Source organism: Mustelus asterias, chromosome 2 (assembly GCF_964213995.1).
Source record: "Mustelus asterias chromosome 2, sMusAst1.hap1.1, whole genome shotgun sequence".
Taxonomy (NCBI): Eukaryota; Metazoa; Chordata; class Chondrichthyes; order Carcharhiniformes; family Triakidae; genus Mustelus; species Mustelus asterias.
In genome coordinates, this window is record NC_135802.1 from 102,258,497 (window position 1) to 102,274,039 (window position 15,543).

The 15,543-nt window shown below is 42.5% G+C and overlaps 1 protein-coding gene across 1 annotated transcript; it reads right to left on the minus strand.

Moving 5' to 3' along the window:
• Positions 1-2,495: 2,495 nt before the first annotated feature.
• On the minus strand, positions 2,496-12,750 carry LOC144510142 (eomesodermin-like). Its single transcript, XM_078239517.1, has 7 exons — positions 12,691-12,750; positions 11,794-12,584; positions 7,735-7,889; positions 4,747-4,868; positions 4,487-4,645; positions 4,341-4,402; positions 2,496-4,250 (listed from the first exon to the last, which is right to left on the minus strand). Exons 2-7 carry the CDS (start codon positions 12,546-12,548, stop codon positions 3,521-3,523), a joined length of 1,983 nt encoding a protein of 660 aa, XP_078095643.1. The 5' UTR covers positions 12,549-12,584; positions 12,691-12,750; the 3' UTR covers positions 2,496-3,520.
• Between the last annotated feature and the right edge of the window lie 2,793 nt (positions 12,751-15,543).

Consider the following 15,543-nt stretch of genomic DNA (forward strand, 5'->3'; position numbering starts at 1 on the left):
AAAGCAACATCGGGGTATACCTTGGTCGAAGGTTTTATACTCTTATAAAGGAGATTTTGAGTTTCGTTTTCTTTTAATCTGTTCAAAAGTCGTCTGATTTCTTAGAACTGAATGATTCATAAATGATTGTAGTGATACTAACAATTTGTAGGTGTTGGATTTCAGAATCACTGTAACCAGGTAACATGCTACATGCAAATCCGTCACTTTCAGGCAAACTGGATTAAGGGAGAGCGGGGTTAACAGCGGTCATTTCAGTTTCATGCAACACACAAAACTGCCAAGATACTTCAGAGTGAGAGAAGCGACGCATTCGTTTATTTATATTTTTGAAGTTTAAAATCCACGCCTCGGTGTGAATGCATTGCCGTCTGATTTTCCTACAGTGGGTGAGTTTCCATGGCCCCAACAACCCAGCCCATGCCTGTGCATTTCGGCTGAAAAACAACCCCATCCCTCCATTCAGAAACACCGTAATGATGTTAAAATCTAAACAAAACAAACAACTCCCCGCAGTAATATTCCTCATTCCCGCAATTGCGAAGGAGCTCGGCGTCACAGGTTCACTTGGGACCGTCAGTTTCAGCGGCTGAATGTTCTGCAGCTAACCCGAAAATCATCAGAGTTCTCACTCATTTTCCAGAACAATAGCGGCGATGGTGATAATCTCTGGTTATGATGGGGGGGCCACACACAGGTCTGTCATTTTTTTAAAAAAATGAAGGCTTCTCACTCCGCTGCACTTTTCTAAGAATTTAGACATTACCATTGATCTGTACAAAATAAAAAAAATACTGGGGATGCTGGAAATCTACAGAAAACGTTGGCAATACCCAGCCGGTCTGGCAGCATTGGTGGAGATAGTGACTTCTCTCTCTCCCCCCACAGATGCTGCCTGACCAGCTGAGTATTTCCATTTATAGTTGAGTGCCCCAAGCCAAGGTTCAGATTGTCAGGACCCAGCGGTCTCTGGCTCAGATCGGCGAGACATTGGCCGGTGCGCACACACAGCGGGAAATCAGGGCGTCTTGTTCACGGGCATCAAGAGTGACTTGGAATCCCCGCACGCACATAACAAGATCCAGCATTTCCTGCCTTCCAATTATTTATTCAATCCTATAAGAACAGATCAATACCCCACCAGATTTCGGATGAAGGTTAATAATTGTGTCGGTTTATTGCAGCTGATGTACCACATTGGGAAAATATAAAATTGTTCCTTTAATGGTTTAATTGATAAATGAACATCCATCGCTTCATTCGACAGTGCTTTTCAGTACGATGTAAATACGATTCAAATGGCGTAATATGTAAATATCTACTGCTATCGATTAATGTAAATGTGCCAAAAATAAAGTATCTAAACGTGGCGTTGAGTTTCCAGAAATGCCAGCGTTAACCTTGTTTCTACATCTTTTGACAACTTTCAGTAACTCACTACACAATACCGATCAAAGGTGAGCATCTAAATTGTGAAACGAATGTGTGAGTTGATATTTTAGACATATTATAATTGCACTGAATCCATTCATACCCCATTCTCTCGGTAACATCCCACTCACTTCCTCCTTCAGGCTTATGTTTCGCTCCAATGCTCCACAAGGCGGCGCTTGTAGACAACAGCGGATATCATAGCGTTTGATTCCAGTGTAACCGAACAAAATTCCAACACACACACACAAATTGATGGGCGAGGATCAAATGCAGAAGGAACCAGAACCTTTCAATATCGCAAAAACTGCACACAGGAATAAAGCTAAACGCACCCTCCCGCTAACATTCTGTTTTGCCATCAGCCTCCTGATACTATTTCGTGCGAGTCTGTACTATGGTAAATCGAAAGGAGGTTCACAGACATTGAATTTAACTAGAAATGTTCTGGGACTCGAGGCTGGTGTGAACCAAAACGGCAAATAGTGCGATACTGCTACATCTAAGTACCCCCAAAAAAACAACTGCGAGATTGTTGATTGAAAGTATAACTACTATGAGGGCAACATTGCAAAGCGATAGAGATTTCGCGCTGGTGAAACCGGTTAGAGAAAACACCTACCAAGCTGGCTTTTCATTGACACGAGTGAAAGCAGCAGCTTAGATGGTTTTAGATAATAATGTCGATGAAAACAGAAGAGTTAGTCTCGCCCATCCGCCCTCTGTTAACGTGTCTGAGTTACAATCTATGTGTAGTATCAAATGGGGAAAATAGTCAGCATTTCCAGTTATCTTTAGGATCTATCCTGATTGCTTTCTCCTTTGTGGAAACTGCCGGAATTAACCTCCACCGTCGGAAAGCAGAGGGACTTCACAGCACTTTTTATTCGGAATTCTTTCGTACGATTGCTCCAACCGACAAAATTTCCTAGAAAATTTTTCATTATTTCTTCTTCCCTGATTTTCTGCAGAATGCATCATTTTGAAATAATCGCCGAGCTAATCATTTCTTTTCCAGGAGCCTGTCTATGAATGTATAGCCAATGATGGGACTTCATTACTCTGCGTTTTGACCAATTCTTCAGAATCTGGTATTTTATTTGGGTAAAAAAATACACATGCGGACAAGGGTATTTTAATGAAGCCCTGATTGTTTTGTTAAAACAAGTAGCGAAGCACATTTCAATACTACTTCAGTCTGTGGCTGTGCTGAGGTTGTTTGTAGAGACGTTTGAAATGATCTGACTTCAGCTGGTATGCAGAGGATAATCACGTAATAAACATGGTTTGTTAACGGCAAAGAGTGTTTCTTTCAACCTACGCTGACAATTTAAAACACGTCGTTACTTTAAGGAGAATTATGTGTGAGATTTTAATTACCAAAATTACAATCGAATGGCCACCCGAAGCACATAACTCATTTGCCAACAAGTCTTTCACTGTTCTATTGGTATAATGTGAATGACAGATGGAAAATGGACAGAATTATAAGTGCATTAGCTATGCATTTATCAAGACTCTACAACTACATTAGTTCCTTCCTCACAGCATCACTTGGAAAGTTGAAATTTGCAGTCTGCTTTTTTATTTTTTATTGCTTTTGAAAAATTTAATGCTTGAAAATGCTGTTTTTGCTTAATCTGTACATATTGATGGCATTGGAACGGACTGGGTTTTATTCATTGAACTAACACTGTCATTTTCTTTTACACCATACTGCACCCATTCTACAGTACACTATACAGAACAGGAACTGTACATAATTGTATTGCCAAATAATAAATAAAACCACATACGATAAAAGTCAATCTTGTATTTAAGCCTCCTCCCTCCAAGAAACTCCTTCTAAAATTAATACTATATATTATGGGACATCACATTGATTTCAGACTTAGCTAGAATATCTCCATCTTGTTGCTTACAGCATCAGAAAGCTTTGGCACCTTCTTAAAAATTTGATTGCACTAGTAGACTGTACAAGATCAGTTCTTAAGGTGGAAAGAAACTTCAGTCTTTTTGGCACTCGTAAGACCATCTCGACACTTGGCGAATGGATTGGATATATACAGGCATACTTCACAGGAATACTTTAAGGGCTGGTGTAGAAAGTATAATAGCCCATTGCTTTTGCACCATCCTTGCTATACTCTTTAGAAGTAATTGTCTCACATTTGATTGTTGGGGAGCTTTCACTGCTAGAGTTGCCAGCTGAGACCCTTCTTCTCTTGCAGGCATTTTCATAGAGTCCAGAGTCTGAGTCCATGGATTTGATGGATGGAGGGGTTTCAATCCAGGGCGAGTTAGCTTCTTCCCTTGACTTTTCCTCAGTGGACAACACTTGATCTTCCGGGAAAACTGATGGGCTTGTTCTGGAGGACCATGTTAGCCCAGAGGCTATCTTTCGCTGGTACTGGGAACTCCTGGAGCCCCAGCCAAATGCTGGATCAGGATAATAGCTCAGAGAATGAGCAGACTGGATGGGCAGAGGTTTGAGACCATAGGGCAGCAAGGCATTGGCAGCATAATCTGCATCATAAGAGGTAAAGTCCAACCTGTTGGTGCCTGGCTGTTGTACAGAAGTGACGAACCACCTCTGTGGAGGGTTGCTGGACTCCTCGGTCTGTTGGGGGGACAGAATGCCACTTGTTTGGGGCACGGCTCGTTCACCATTGTAGAACCGGGCTGATGGTATGCTGTTGGCAAATTGATCCTGGAAGAAAGGCTGAACGGTGTACCGGGTCCCAGGCACTATCTGATGGGATCGGGGTGAGTCCGTGGGAGAAGGGGTCAATCGGTCATTCTCTGGAGCAGTGAACATACTGAGGGATTCAAAAAGGAAATAGAACATTGACCAACTGACCATGAACCAGTGAGAATCAAAGTTATTTCAATAAAAAATATCAACTTACGAATCATAGTTGTCTCTGAAACCTTTGGCAAAGGGATTGTGATCAATCTTCAGCTGTGTGATCTAACAAATAAATAGAAAAAATATTGTAAACTTTATCAGCTGCCAACAGTTGGATTTGTTGTAACCATTCAAAACTGCACTTACATCAGTGTTCTGGTAGGCAGTCACGGCAATGAACTGTGATTCTGGAAAAGTATAAATTTGTGTTTTTGTAGAATCACTTATATCCTCCACACCATCTTCATTCACCTCCACTATATGAAGGCGTGGTTGGTACTTGTGCAAAGACTGCAATACCACCATCTGTAAAAATGAAAAGCACATAACTGTTACTCACGTTCCACACAGGGTTAGTATCGGTCTAACACATCAGTGATTGATGTAGTCTGCCTTCACCGTCTCACCTGAGTGTTGTTGTTAGTTGCACCCTTGTTGTTAGTCAGTTTAAGTTTCCCAAAGGAAATTTCTTGTCTCATCCAGTGTGCTCCAGTGTTTGGGGATTCAGGATGGACATAGGATCTGTTACCTAGAAGAAATAAGGTGGTAGATGACATTGTGAAAAACAAGTTAATGACAACAGGATACCTTAGATTTCTTTCTGAATTAAGTTGTTATATTAATTTTAGAGTGAAAATTCACTGATGCCACATTTTGAGTAAACAATTTAAGATTAGTGAGGCAACTGGATCTTCAAATACTGAATATTAATTTTATCTGTGGAGTGTCTACATGACATGAAACTAGTTTACGTTATTCAGAAGAACATTCATGAGAGAACACAAAAGCAAAATACTGCAGCTGCTAGAAATCTGGAATAAAAATAGAAAATTCTGGATAAACTCAGCAAGTCTGGCAGCATCTGTAGAAAGAGGAAGAGTTAACATCTGGCGAAGATCAAGTGTAGGATCAAGCCCGAGATCAGGTGTAATGCCTGTTCTTGTCAGTTTGGATCATGAATTGGTTTGAATTTGAATTGGTTTTTGGAACAAGCACGGAGATGGATTATGGCCTTCACCTGCCTATTCTGCACATTGGCTTTATAACTCTCGAGAAATGAATAAAATTTGGAAAAAAAACATTTTAGATCTGTGACCTTTCATTAGAATTGTTGGAAACCATACCTTCATCCAACCCTAACTTTACAACATTCTCCAGCCCCAGATTAATCCTTTTACACTCAGTGTGCCACAAGCTTGATGAACCAATTTTCACTGGTTAGCAGTTAAAACATCTTAGTTTAGATGAAGAATTATGAACTTAATCACGGGTGAGTGTTCTTTGTTCACATGTGTTGATATGCATGCAGCCTATAAAATGATCCTATCGACCCCGCTATGAAAACAAGCACTGGTATTTACACCTGGTTGTAGTGGCTCACATTTATCCACAAGTTCATTATATTTCTGTAGGAAGCGTGAAGCTGCAATGTTTTTAAAGTTTCAAGTTTATTTATTAGTGTCCCAAGTAGGCTTACATTAACACTGCAATGAAGTTACTGTGAAAATCCCCTTGTCGCCACACTCCGGCGCCTGTTCAGGAACACTGCGGGAGAATTTAGCATGGACAATGCACCTAACCAGCACGTCTTTTGGACTGTGGGAGGAAACCAGAGCACCTGGAAGAAACTCAGACACGGGGAGAATGTGCAGACTCCGCACAGACAATGACCCAAACCGGGAATCGAACACTGATCCCTGGTGCTGTGAGGCAGCAGTGCTAACCACTGTGCCAATTTACTTCTACCACAACAGAGGTGAAAAAATACTGAATTTGAAATGTACAACATTGTGGAAATCAATGTTTGCTTTGGGCGCCAACTCTCAAGCATGTGCACTGCATTCGTGCAGGACTGCACATTTTCTAAATAGTGCAACTATTATTTTGAGTATTGGATGCTAGTTGTACAGGGGCAGACTGATTTTGACTTTACATTAGCATTGATCAGACTTTTAAATAAGTTAGTGTTATGGAATATGCGTTCCCTAAATATAGATTAAGTATGACATGTGCACTCAATGCACAACTCATTTAATAGCTGCTTTGGTCCAAAGAGCATGATTTAAGACAAGGAAGTAAATAACTTCTGTAGATTTCTGAAACTGTTTGCAAAATAAAACCTAGGTGTGAACCTGGAATGAGATAGTGATATGTTGACTAGTGAGTTTGAAGCCTCATGATTTAATTGCAAACTTGTTCATTTGATTGGACTGTTTGTATTAATGGCACCCTCCTCATGCATGCCAGTCTATTGATCGAACTCCAAATAGTCCAAGTATGATGATGCCCAATTGTTTCTATTTCAATTGTTGGGGTATCAATGTCAGGTTATTTTCATTGAGATGAAATGAAACCTTCTTTTGTGTACTTAAATATACAACATTAAAAGCAACACGAACTTCAGAATCTGAACTTTAAATTCAGTCAGAATGTCACCGGCAATTTCTATATGAGAGGACTGATTCTCCGAGAAAAGTAAGCCTTTAATAAAACTGCCTTCAACATGGCCACTTTTCATATAAATCAAAATGAAATGCTGTTTGCTAATTCCGCCAGTGAAGTATTGTTGGGCATTTTACTACATTAAAGGTGCTAACTAATTGCAGTATAAACAAAATGTTGGAAATCTGAAATAAAAACAGAGAATGCAGAAAGAACGCAGCAGGTCTGGCAGCATCTATGGAAAGAAAGGATTCAAAAGGAGAGTCACATTGGAAACCTTTAACTCTGACTTTCTCTATTCACTGATGCTGCCAGACCTGCTGATTCCGTCCAGCGTTTTCTATATAATTGCAAGTTGTTTAAACAGAGGAGAAACGGTCGGTGGCACTTCCCTTGAAGATCTAGGAGTGTCACAGATGCCATGGGGTGAATGGTATCAGTCTATACTGGAAATTCTGATTTCAAATCAGTTTATAAATAACGCCCTTGAACTGCACAGGAGCAACATCTTATCAACCAATCGATTAGGAAGAATAGGACCTTATAAAAAAAAATTTTTGACAGTCCAAAGAATATTGAGCGATTCCAGCATTTTCTGTTCTTATTTAAAGTGCAGGTTTGGCAGGGGGAGTATGTTCATTTCACATAAGTATCTTCAAATTAGAACTAGCTACACCAATACCGACACGGAGCTTATCAAAGGGTACCCCTAACCTACCATTGAATTTTTCTCCAGCGATTTATCGGGAATTCCTAACAATTAATAAATTATGGAACAAAATGCTATTTGGGAGAAATGATTGCTGATGGAAGTGCAACTTCATGCGACTTTGACTGGGACCTTGCCTGACTACTAAATAAGAGAGAGGGTGACAAGATTGCATACACAAACAGGACTGCAGTTTATATCTCACGAAAACGAGATGTTGCACAATCCGAACGGCCATACACACCTTGAATGTTGTTGTCCGCTTTGCCACAAGTCACCCATTTTCCTCCCTGAAATCGCCAGTGGTTGGGATCGGACAGAACCACCTCCACAAACACATTGTAATGAGCGGTCGGATTAAGGGCAGAAATATTGAAACTCAGGAAGGGAAACATGCGCCTGGGGGAGAAACAGAGACAACAAAACCATACCATATTACAATGCACGCACATAAAACGACAGAAACGCGACCAGTCGAATCGGCAAGAAATATTCAATCTAAAAGCAGAAAATGAAATAAATTCTCAGCAGGTCTGGCAGCTGAAATAAAGAAAGTTCAAGTGAAAAGAGCATAGATCGGAAACCTCTCTCCACAGATGTTGCCTGACCTGCTGAGTATTTGCAGCACTTTCTGTTTGTATTTCAGATTTCAGGCATCTGCAGTATTTTGCTTTGACGCGGCAAAAATTATTCTGAGATTAGGCTTTGAAGAGGGAATATAGTTACCTCTGTAGAGGCCAGGTCAGATCGGTAAAATCTCTGAAATTTGGATAATACACGTGAGGTCATAGACTCTTTCAATAATTTGGATTTAGTAATTGATTTCCGATCACATAGGCGCCAGTAACCGTGACTTTTAACTTGCAACAGCTACAAAACATCAAACGGATTCTTAAACGGAACTTACTTCGAAATGAAACTGTGAAATGCGCGGGGAGGAGACATAGTTCCAAAACAAAAGCCGGTACGATTTTGCACTTTACTTTCAAGAACAGTAAAACTGAAATGTGAGCGATCTTGGAGTGAGGACCGTCAGCAAACCTGCCCACCCACCCCGGGCTCAGAGAGCCATCGCCTCTGTCAACCTCCGGGTCCATGGGTTTTACAAGACTCCATGTGAATATCGGTGAGAGCTAGGGCTGAGCGAGTCTCAGTGTCACTTGCTTCAACGGAATGGGTAAATGATTCAACACAAAATATTCAAACTAAACCCCATTTTGTACAGAGAATGTGTAAAGCTAAATACCTGTCCCCTGAGTTTGCAAACTGAAATGTTAGCTATGAATTGCATTTTATCAGATAATTGCATAGAGTTCATATCGCACTCACTGCCATCTTAACGTTTGAGTATTTTCTTGGGGACAAACCGAATTGCTATTGGAAATCCGAAATCCAGGTAGATTATTTTTTTTACATAGCATTTATGGTCAATACTAACAAAACAGTACAGGTCTATTGCTACTTAAATATGGAACATGGGTTTAATTAATATGCACATCCGGAAGTTTGACACATATAAGGTGATAATGAATGTAAAGATGTGGAATAAATAAATCCATTTAGATTCATCCAAATAAAGCTGGATGTCAGCCATTGCATCTTGAGGGACAATCGAAATAACTCGATTAATGCTGGTGTCAGTTTGATGCAGGAACGACAACAGGTTACCAGCCGCAGCGTATACGGTATTATATTCTCAAACCCCTTCCAACATAAAACCAGGATCCCTTTAGTAATCTGGACAAGATGTGGTGAGATTTCAGCGGTAGAATTCCCGACAGCTTTCTAAAGAAAATCAGTGAACCCCCAGTAATGAAACGGGAGAAATGAAGCGATGGAATTTAGAATTGGCCCTCTTTAAAAAGTATAAGGAAAGAAATTCGACACCTTTAATCAAAGGTTCTGAACCACATTGGCCGCTAAGTTCAGAGCAGCCTGTAATGAGTGATGACTCCATGTACAGCGGAGTTAAAATGAATCTTTCCGGGCAGGTAGACAGGTGAAGTATTGCTGTAAACAGAACAGCCTGAGGATACAGTTATCATTAGAAACGGTGTCACCGAGGAAATAAATAATGACACGGGTAAAAACGTGATATCCCTGCACGAACGAAACCAAAAGTGGATCCAGAGTTTTAAATGTCTAAAACAGAGAGAGACAGAACTGCAAGCCTTGCTTCCGTGAGAACCAGTAAAGGTGTGATCTTTGAAATTACAATTTCCTCACCAGTGAGATGGGGATGAAACTTTACAGGCCATTAGAAAAGAGAGAAAAACGCGAGAAACACGGAATATTTCACGGACGCGCGATTGGAAGGGCCCCTCTTTAAGATTGCCCTGATAGTCATGCAATATTCGCATGAAGTGTCATCGATCTGAATGATAAATTCGGGTTTCTCCCTCTCCAGATGCTGTCCGCCTTACTGAGTATTTCCCGCATTTTCTATTCTCTCAGGCCTTTCTGTTGCAAGGTCGCCAATCCGGTAAAAAGCTTCTATGTCTGTGAATCTAGTCGCAAAAAAAAAACCTCATTCGGGCGGTCTGGTGGAAAATAATTGGGGCTGGGCAAAGTGAATAGTCCTGCAATCGCACCTAATGGGCCGGTTGCACAGAGTTAAAACTGGCACACATTAGTTTCACTCTTAAAACATAAAAGTTAATATTCATGTGGCTTTAAAAATCAAGCGTTGATTCAGCCCAAGATCGGATGCAACATATTTTCTTGTCAGCTTGGAAGTTGAATGTCTATCTCCTGCGGACCTCTTGATTTGAATTGCTTTTTTGTAGCAACAAGGCGATGGATTAAGCGCTCGCTTGACTACTCCAAGCATTGGCTTTGTAACTTTAAAAAATCGAGTAAAAAATATAACACAAACCATTCCGCTTCGTACTTTACACCCAGCCCCATGGGCAGCATTAAGAATGGAATTTGCGTTTTATTTTTAAAAAATCATCAGGACATTCAAAATACGATTGGGGATTCATGGGGAATAATAGTATTGGTGGGAAACTGGTTGTTTCAGGGAAAGAGTGCAAAATCCCAGTTCAGAATTCATCTGTATCTCTAGATTGAAAATAACTAGTCGCGGCCTTCATCAATAAGGGTGTAAGGGTTTATTAACCATAGCAATCGAGATTCTGACGGGGAATCTTGACTGTTTGAAACAACCAGCTTTCTCTTCCCCTAAAAGTGAAGATGTCTGGCGCCAGTCTCCCTTCCCCTGTTCCGAGAGGCTCAAGTCTTTAATACCATACACCTTCCTTAATTATACTCATGTATAAAATATATGTGCGCCATCCCTACATTGTTTAGGGTCTGACACCCTCATGTCTGGAAATAACTTGGGGGGGGGGGGGGGAGGGGGGTGTACAGCTTCAAGACTTCCAATCCAGGAAGAAGCGTTGTTGGCATGTAGGTGGGGTCAGCAGGTGAACATGCACACTGACACTCAATTTAAAATTCAGGAACAATCTTCAGAATGCCAGGGGGTCCATCTCATGTGGTATTTGGAAACTTAGGTGGACACTTGCGCAAATTGTTGCCCAATATTTCATTCCAGGCGGGCATTCAGAAGTGGTATAGTCTATCAGCAGCAAGGCTGAATGGGGGTCACACCCGGTTTCAGGTGTGCAGGTTAGCACAGGTATCTCTATATTGCAGGTTAGCACAAGCATCTCTGTATTACAGGTTAGCACAAGCATCTCTATATTACAGGTTAGCCCAAATATATCTATATTACAGGTCAGCTCAGATATCTATATTACAGGTCAGCTCATGTATCTACATTGCAGGCCAGTACAGGCATCTACATTACAGGTCAGCTCAGATACCTACATTACAGATCAGCACAGGTATCTACATTACAGGTCAGCGCTCACACTCTGGGCGTCAGCAGTCACTAATGTATTCAAAGACAGAATTAGAATGAAAATGAAATCTAAACATGGCACCTTCCCTGATGATATTGGATATGTGGAACGTGGCAGACATCCCTATGTTGTTAAGGACCTGACATATATCCTTCATACACTGAAACAACCTGTAGCGCTATTACTGACACAGCTCCACATCTGTACAGGTGTGTGTTGTTCAAATGTCAGACAGTAGCCTAACATGTCAGCATCTTTAACGAATGTACGAGTTACAGCACCGCTATATTTCACAGTTCTGGTGACATTCAGAATTGTTACCCAGTGAAATAAAAAAAATTCAGAATGTAACTACACACAAGTATCTTGCAACCTGCAAAGCCGGCATTAGGGCAATCGGTGATGGTTAGTTAAGAACAAGATTGGAGCCGTACCTGCCCTGTTTGGTGATTATCATCTCGGTCTGGTGCCGGTGAAATTTCAGCCACAGTGCCCGGTTGCAGAGGTAGACCTGTGCCCGGGTGGGATGTGGCATGCTCGGCTGGTACTGGGGGTAGAGCGGTCCACTCTGGTAACCATGTCCATACTGGGAGCGCCCTGATCCGGGGTAAGCTGGATAAGCCGAGGGGGCTAAAGCCTGGGCTCCGGCCGGGGTTAAAATGGGATTGTAAGCGCCGTTGCTGAGCACGGAATGGGGACTCAGGTACCTGCTCGCACCGTTCACCGGGAAAGCCGAGGGGTGCTGACCCGGGTAAGGCAGCAGGGCACCGGGGTTGCCCCCGACTTGCTGCTGGGGCTGGGGCTGGTGATGGCTGGGGCTCAGGTTCTGCGGGGCCACCGGCGACAGAAAATATCTCTCGGCCCCCAGACTGTCCAAACTGTAGCGAACTTCTGCCAAGTCCTCGTCCGGGGCGGCGGCGGCCGGGGAGCTTTTACCCCGGTCCACCGCCGCCGCAGCAGCCCCTTTGGAAGCGGCGAAACTGTGGCTCTCGCTCTCGGTGAGCATACTGGAGCCGCTGAACTTCTTGTGAAGGTCGCCGCTCTCCTGGATGCTGTCGCTTCTCTCGGTGTCCGGGAAGTCGATCTGTGAGGATGCCGGGCTCTGGCTTTCTGGCGAGGAGGACAAGCTGTAGAAAGTCTTGGGCAGGCTTGTGCTGGAAGGGAAGCATCGTTCTGCTAACTGCATCATTGAGCCCAACCCCCCTGGACTCTGCAAACCCCCAACCTGGAGAGAAAAAAAAGTGTAAAATAGATAGATATCTCTCGATGTATATATATAAAAAACCACAAGCCGGCAGCGACTCTTTAATGTATTTGAGTTGAATTCTTACACCCGCTTTGCCACCTCCCTTGGCCCTGCAGGCGTGCCCTCTCTCTGTCTCCCACTGCCCCTCCTCCAGAAGCCGCATCCAGCAATCCCTGTTCAACAGCACCCACTGGGAGGAGCCACCTCCCTCTGGCCCCTCCCCTTCCCACTTCCCATTGGTCCAGAGGCTTTAGAGGCGGGGTTCGGGGAGGAGTCAGACCCCCTAGCCTCTCCTCTCTGATTGGCCCTATATTAATCTAATCAAACATGAGGAGGGAGGGATTTACTAACACATAAACAAACACATCACTTGGTCTCTCCTCCCCCTCCCCCCATCCCCTCTAACCAGGCAAACGCAGCCAGCTGGGGCAATACAAAACCTCCACCGCGCTCCATTTACCGCTTTATCCCCAAACTATCCAATGACAGAAGAATCTAATCTGAGTATCGAGCCCGTGTATGTAAATCTGACACCTCCCTCACACTCCGAGAATATTTCTCCACAAGCAAAATACTGCAGCTGCTGGAGTGCTGAAATAAAAGGAGAAAATGCTAGAAATATTCAGCAGGTCCAGCAGCATCTGTGTGGAGAGAGAGAGAGAGACAGAGTTAAGCTTTCAGGTCTTTGACCTGACATCACAAGTGCACATGCATCCCCTTTGCACAGATTGCTCCAGTTTGCATCTTGTCTTCTGAATTGGAAGTCATTCTGATTTATAAATACCCTATATCTTTCATGCGGCATGAGTGACCCTGGGTATTTCGCTGTGAAATGTCCCAGAGTCTGTAAGGGCAGGGACAGGGTCGTCGCTTTGAAGGTCCTTTTCACATTCACCCAGAAGATTAACCTGCTCCTTAAAGTGATTTTGTTTGGCATTGTTGTCTATTTCTCGCAAGGTGCCAGACTTTATATTTCACGTTGTATATTCGAGGCAGACAACTCCATCAGCCGCTTTGCATGTTGAATGCCAAATCAGCGGGGCCACAAAAAAGCATCCCTCTACCAAACACAACACACGTGTCTCACCAACAAGATATTTCACTCTTCAATCTTGAACCATTAAAATGAGTCAGAGCCGAGGTATTCCAGCTCAGTGAAATGCAACAAAATTTTAACCAGCACCCCCCTCCCCGCCCCACCACCAACAACAGATACATTTTTTGTTACCGTTAACTCGTTTTCTTGTAAATCAGATGACAATTTGGTGTGATTTGTGGAAGATTTCATAGACGGTTGGATTCCATTAGCGATCCGAAACAATCGCGTCGGAAACTTCACGCCTGCGGTTTCCCTCGTTCTCTCCCCCAGTGTATCAACTATTTCTTTTAGTTTTTGTTTGCAGTCGATATGAGCTATTGTCACCCCCCTGTAAACAGCAAGTTGAACACCCAGTGCACGCAGACACCGTGTATTTCATTGTCTTTTTTACAGATCAAACGAAACTTTTCACATTAAGGTCATTTCTTTAATGATATTTCTTCTCTAGTGCCGGAGATGTCACTAACTTTGTGTCGAATTGCTCTCGCTATGTTTTTCTAAGAGCAGATTACACTGTCCGTATTAACCCATGCTGTTGCTGAATCTGATTGCGATCACAGGAAATGGTTTTCGATTCGAACCCCTCTCTATACCTTTATTGCTTTTAATCTGGCGCCGGCACCTAACAGATGGCGTTGGATTTTCTGCAGGAATAAATCTTGGGTTTTTTTCTCTCTCTCAATTCGACTGTTTCGAGATAGTATTTTTCTTTACATTCAGATCCTGAGAACATTAGAAAACAATTCCACAGGAATATGGACCATAAGTTATTGCGCCGAATGAATTTGATGCAATTGTCCCAGCGAAAGAAACGCCTTATTCCCACCGGGTGCCGATTTCTTATGTAGGATAAAAACGGCCAATTATTTTTCTGTCTGAGAGAGTCTGTGATGTGCGGAAGAGTGACAGCTCGGCGCGGAGAGACAACATCATTAAAACAGCTATTAAACACGCTGAATATTCGTCTATCAGAACCCCTAACATCAGCCTCCTACCTGCGAAGTGTAAAAAAAACCTCAAACACATCCCAGATCACTGTGTGATAGATCAGCTTTTGATCTATGAAGTGATGGAGATCCTCTTTTTGCACAACTGCTTTCTAAATATATTGCTGAGCACTTTATATGAAGCATTTTGAGACGTTTACACATGTTAAATTCGCTGTGCAAATTAATGTTCTTCTGGTAAGGATCAATTCGAAAGGGCCCGAAAGCTCAGACACGCAAAATATTTATTTTGGGCTGTCAGAACTGAGCTGCATCTTTAACAGAGGCGGAACAATACTAGGCCATTCCCTGCAACGCCCTGCTCTCCCATTATGTGAGAAATGTCAGCTCCAATTTCAAATCCCAATTTACTGTTTTTCTCTCTGTATGTTTTAATACTCATACTTCCCAAGAAATAATCTTAGATTCTAAATACCTCACTTAACTTTGCTTTTACCGCAGCAGTTTGTCCCAATCTTGGTGTAAAGATGTTTCTGTGGTACAGGGCAGGATGGACCGAAAGGCCTTCTCCCCTTCTCTAACACTCGATTCGCTCAAATTCTGAAGGTTGGGAATTTGCTTACAGTTGTTGTTCTGGATGAATAGAGGTGTCAAATCCGTATTTCTAGCAAAGATATGGTGGAGAAATGCAGCCAGTTTCCAGAACATTCCAGGCCTATTTGTTCCGAATTCTCCTGCCGGGGAGAAGGTTTTTTTAAAAACACAGAAATAGGTACAAGCCTTCCTGCTATTCGGCTACAGGATGACTGATCAGCGACTTTATCCGCCTCTGCTTCATTGCCTTCGTTCCCTTTATCCAAAAAAAATCAATCGATCTGAGTTACTGCATCCA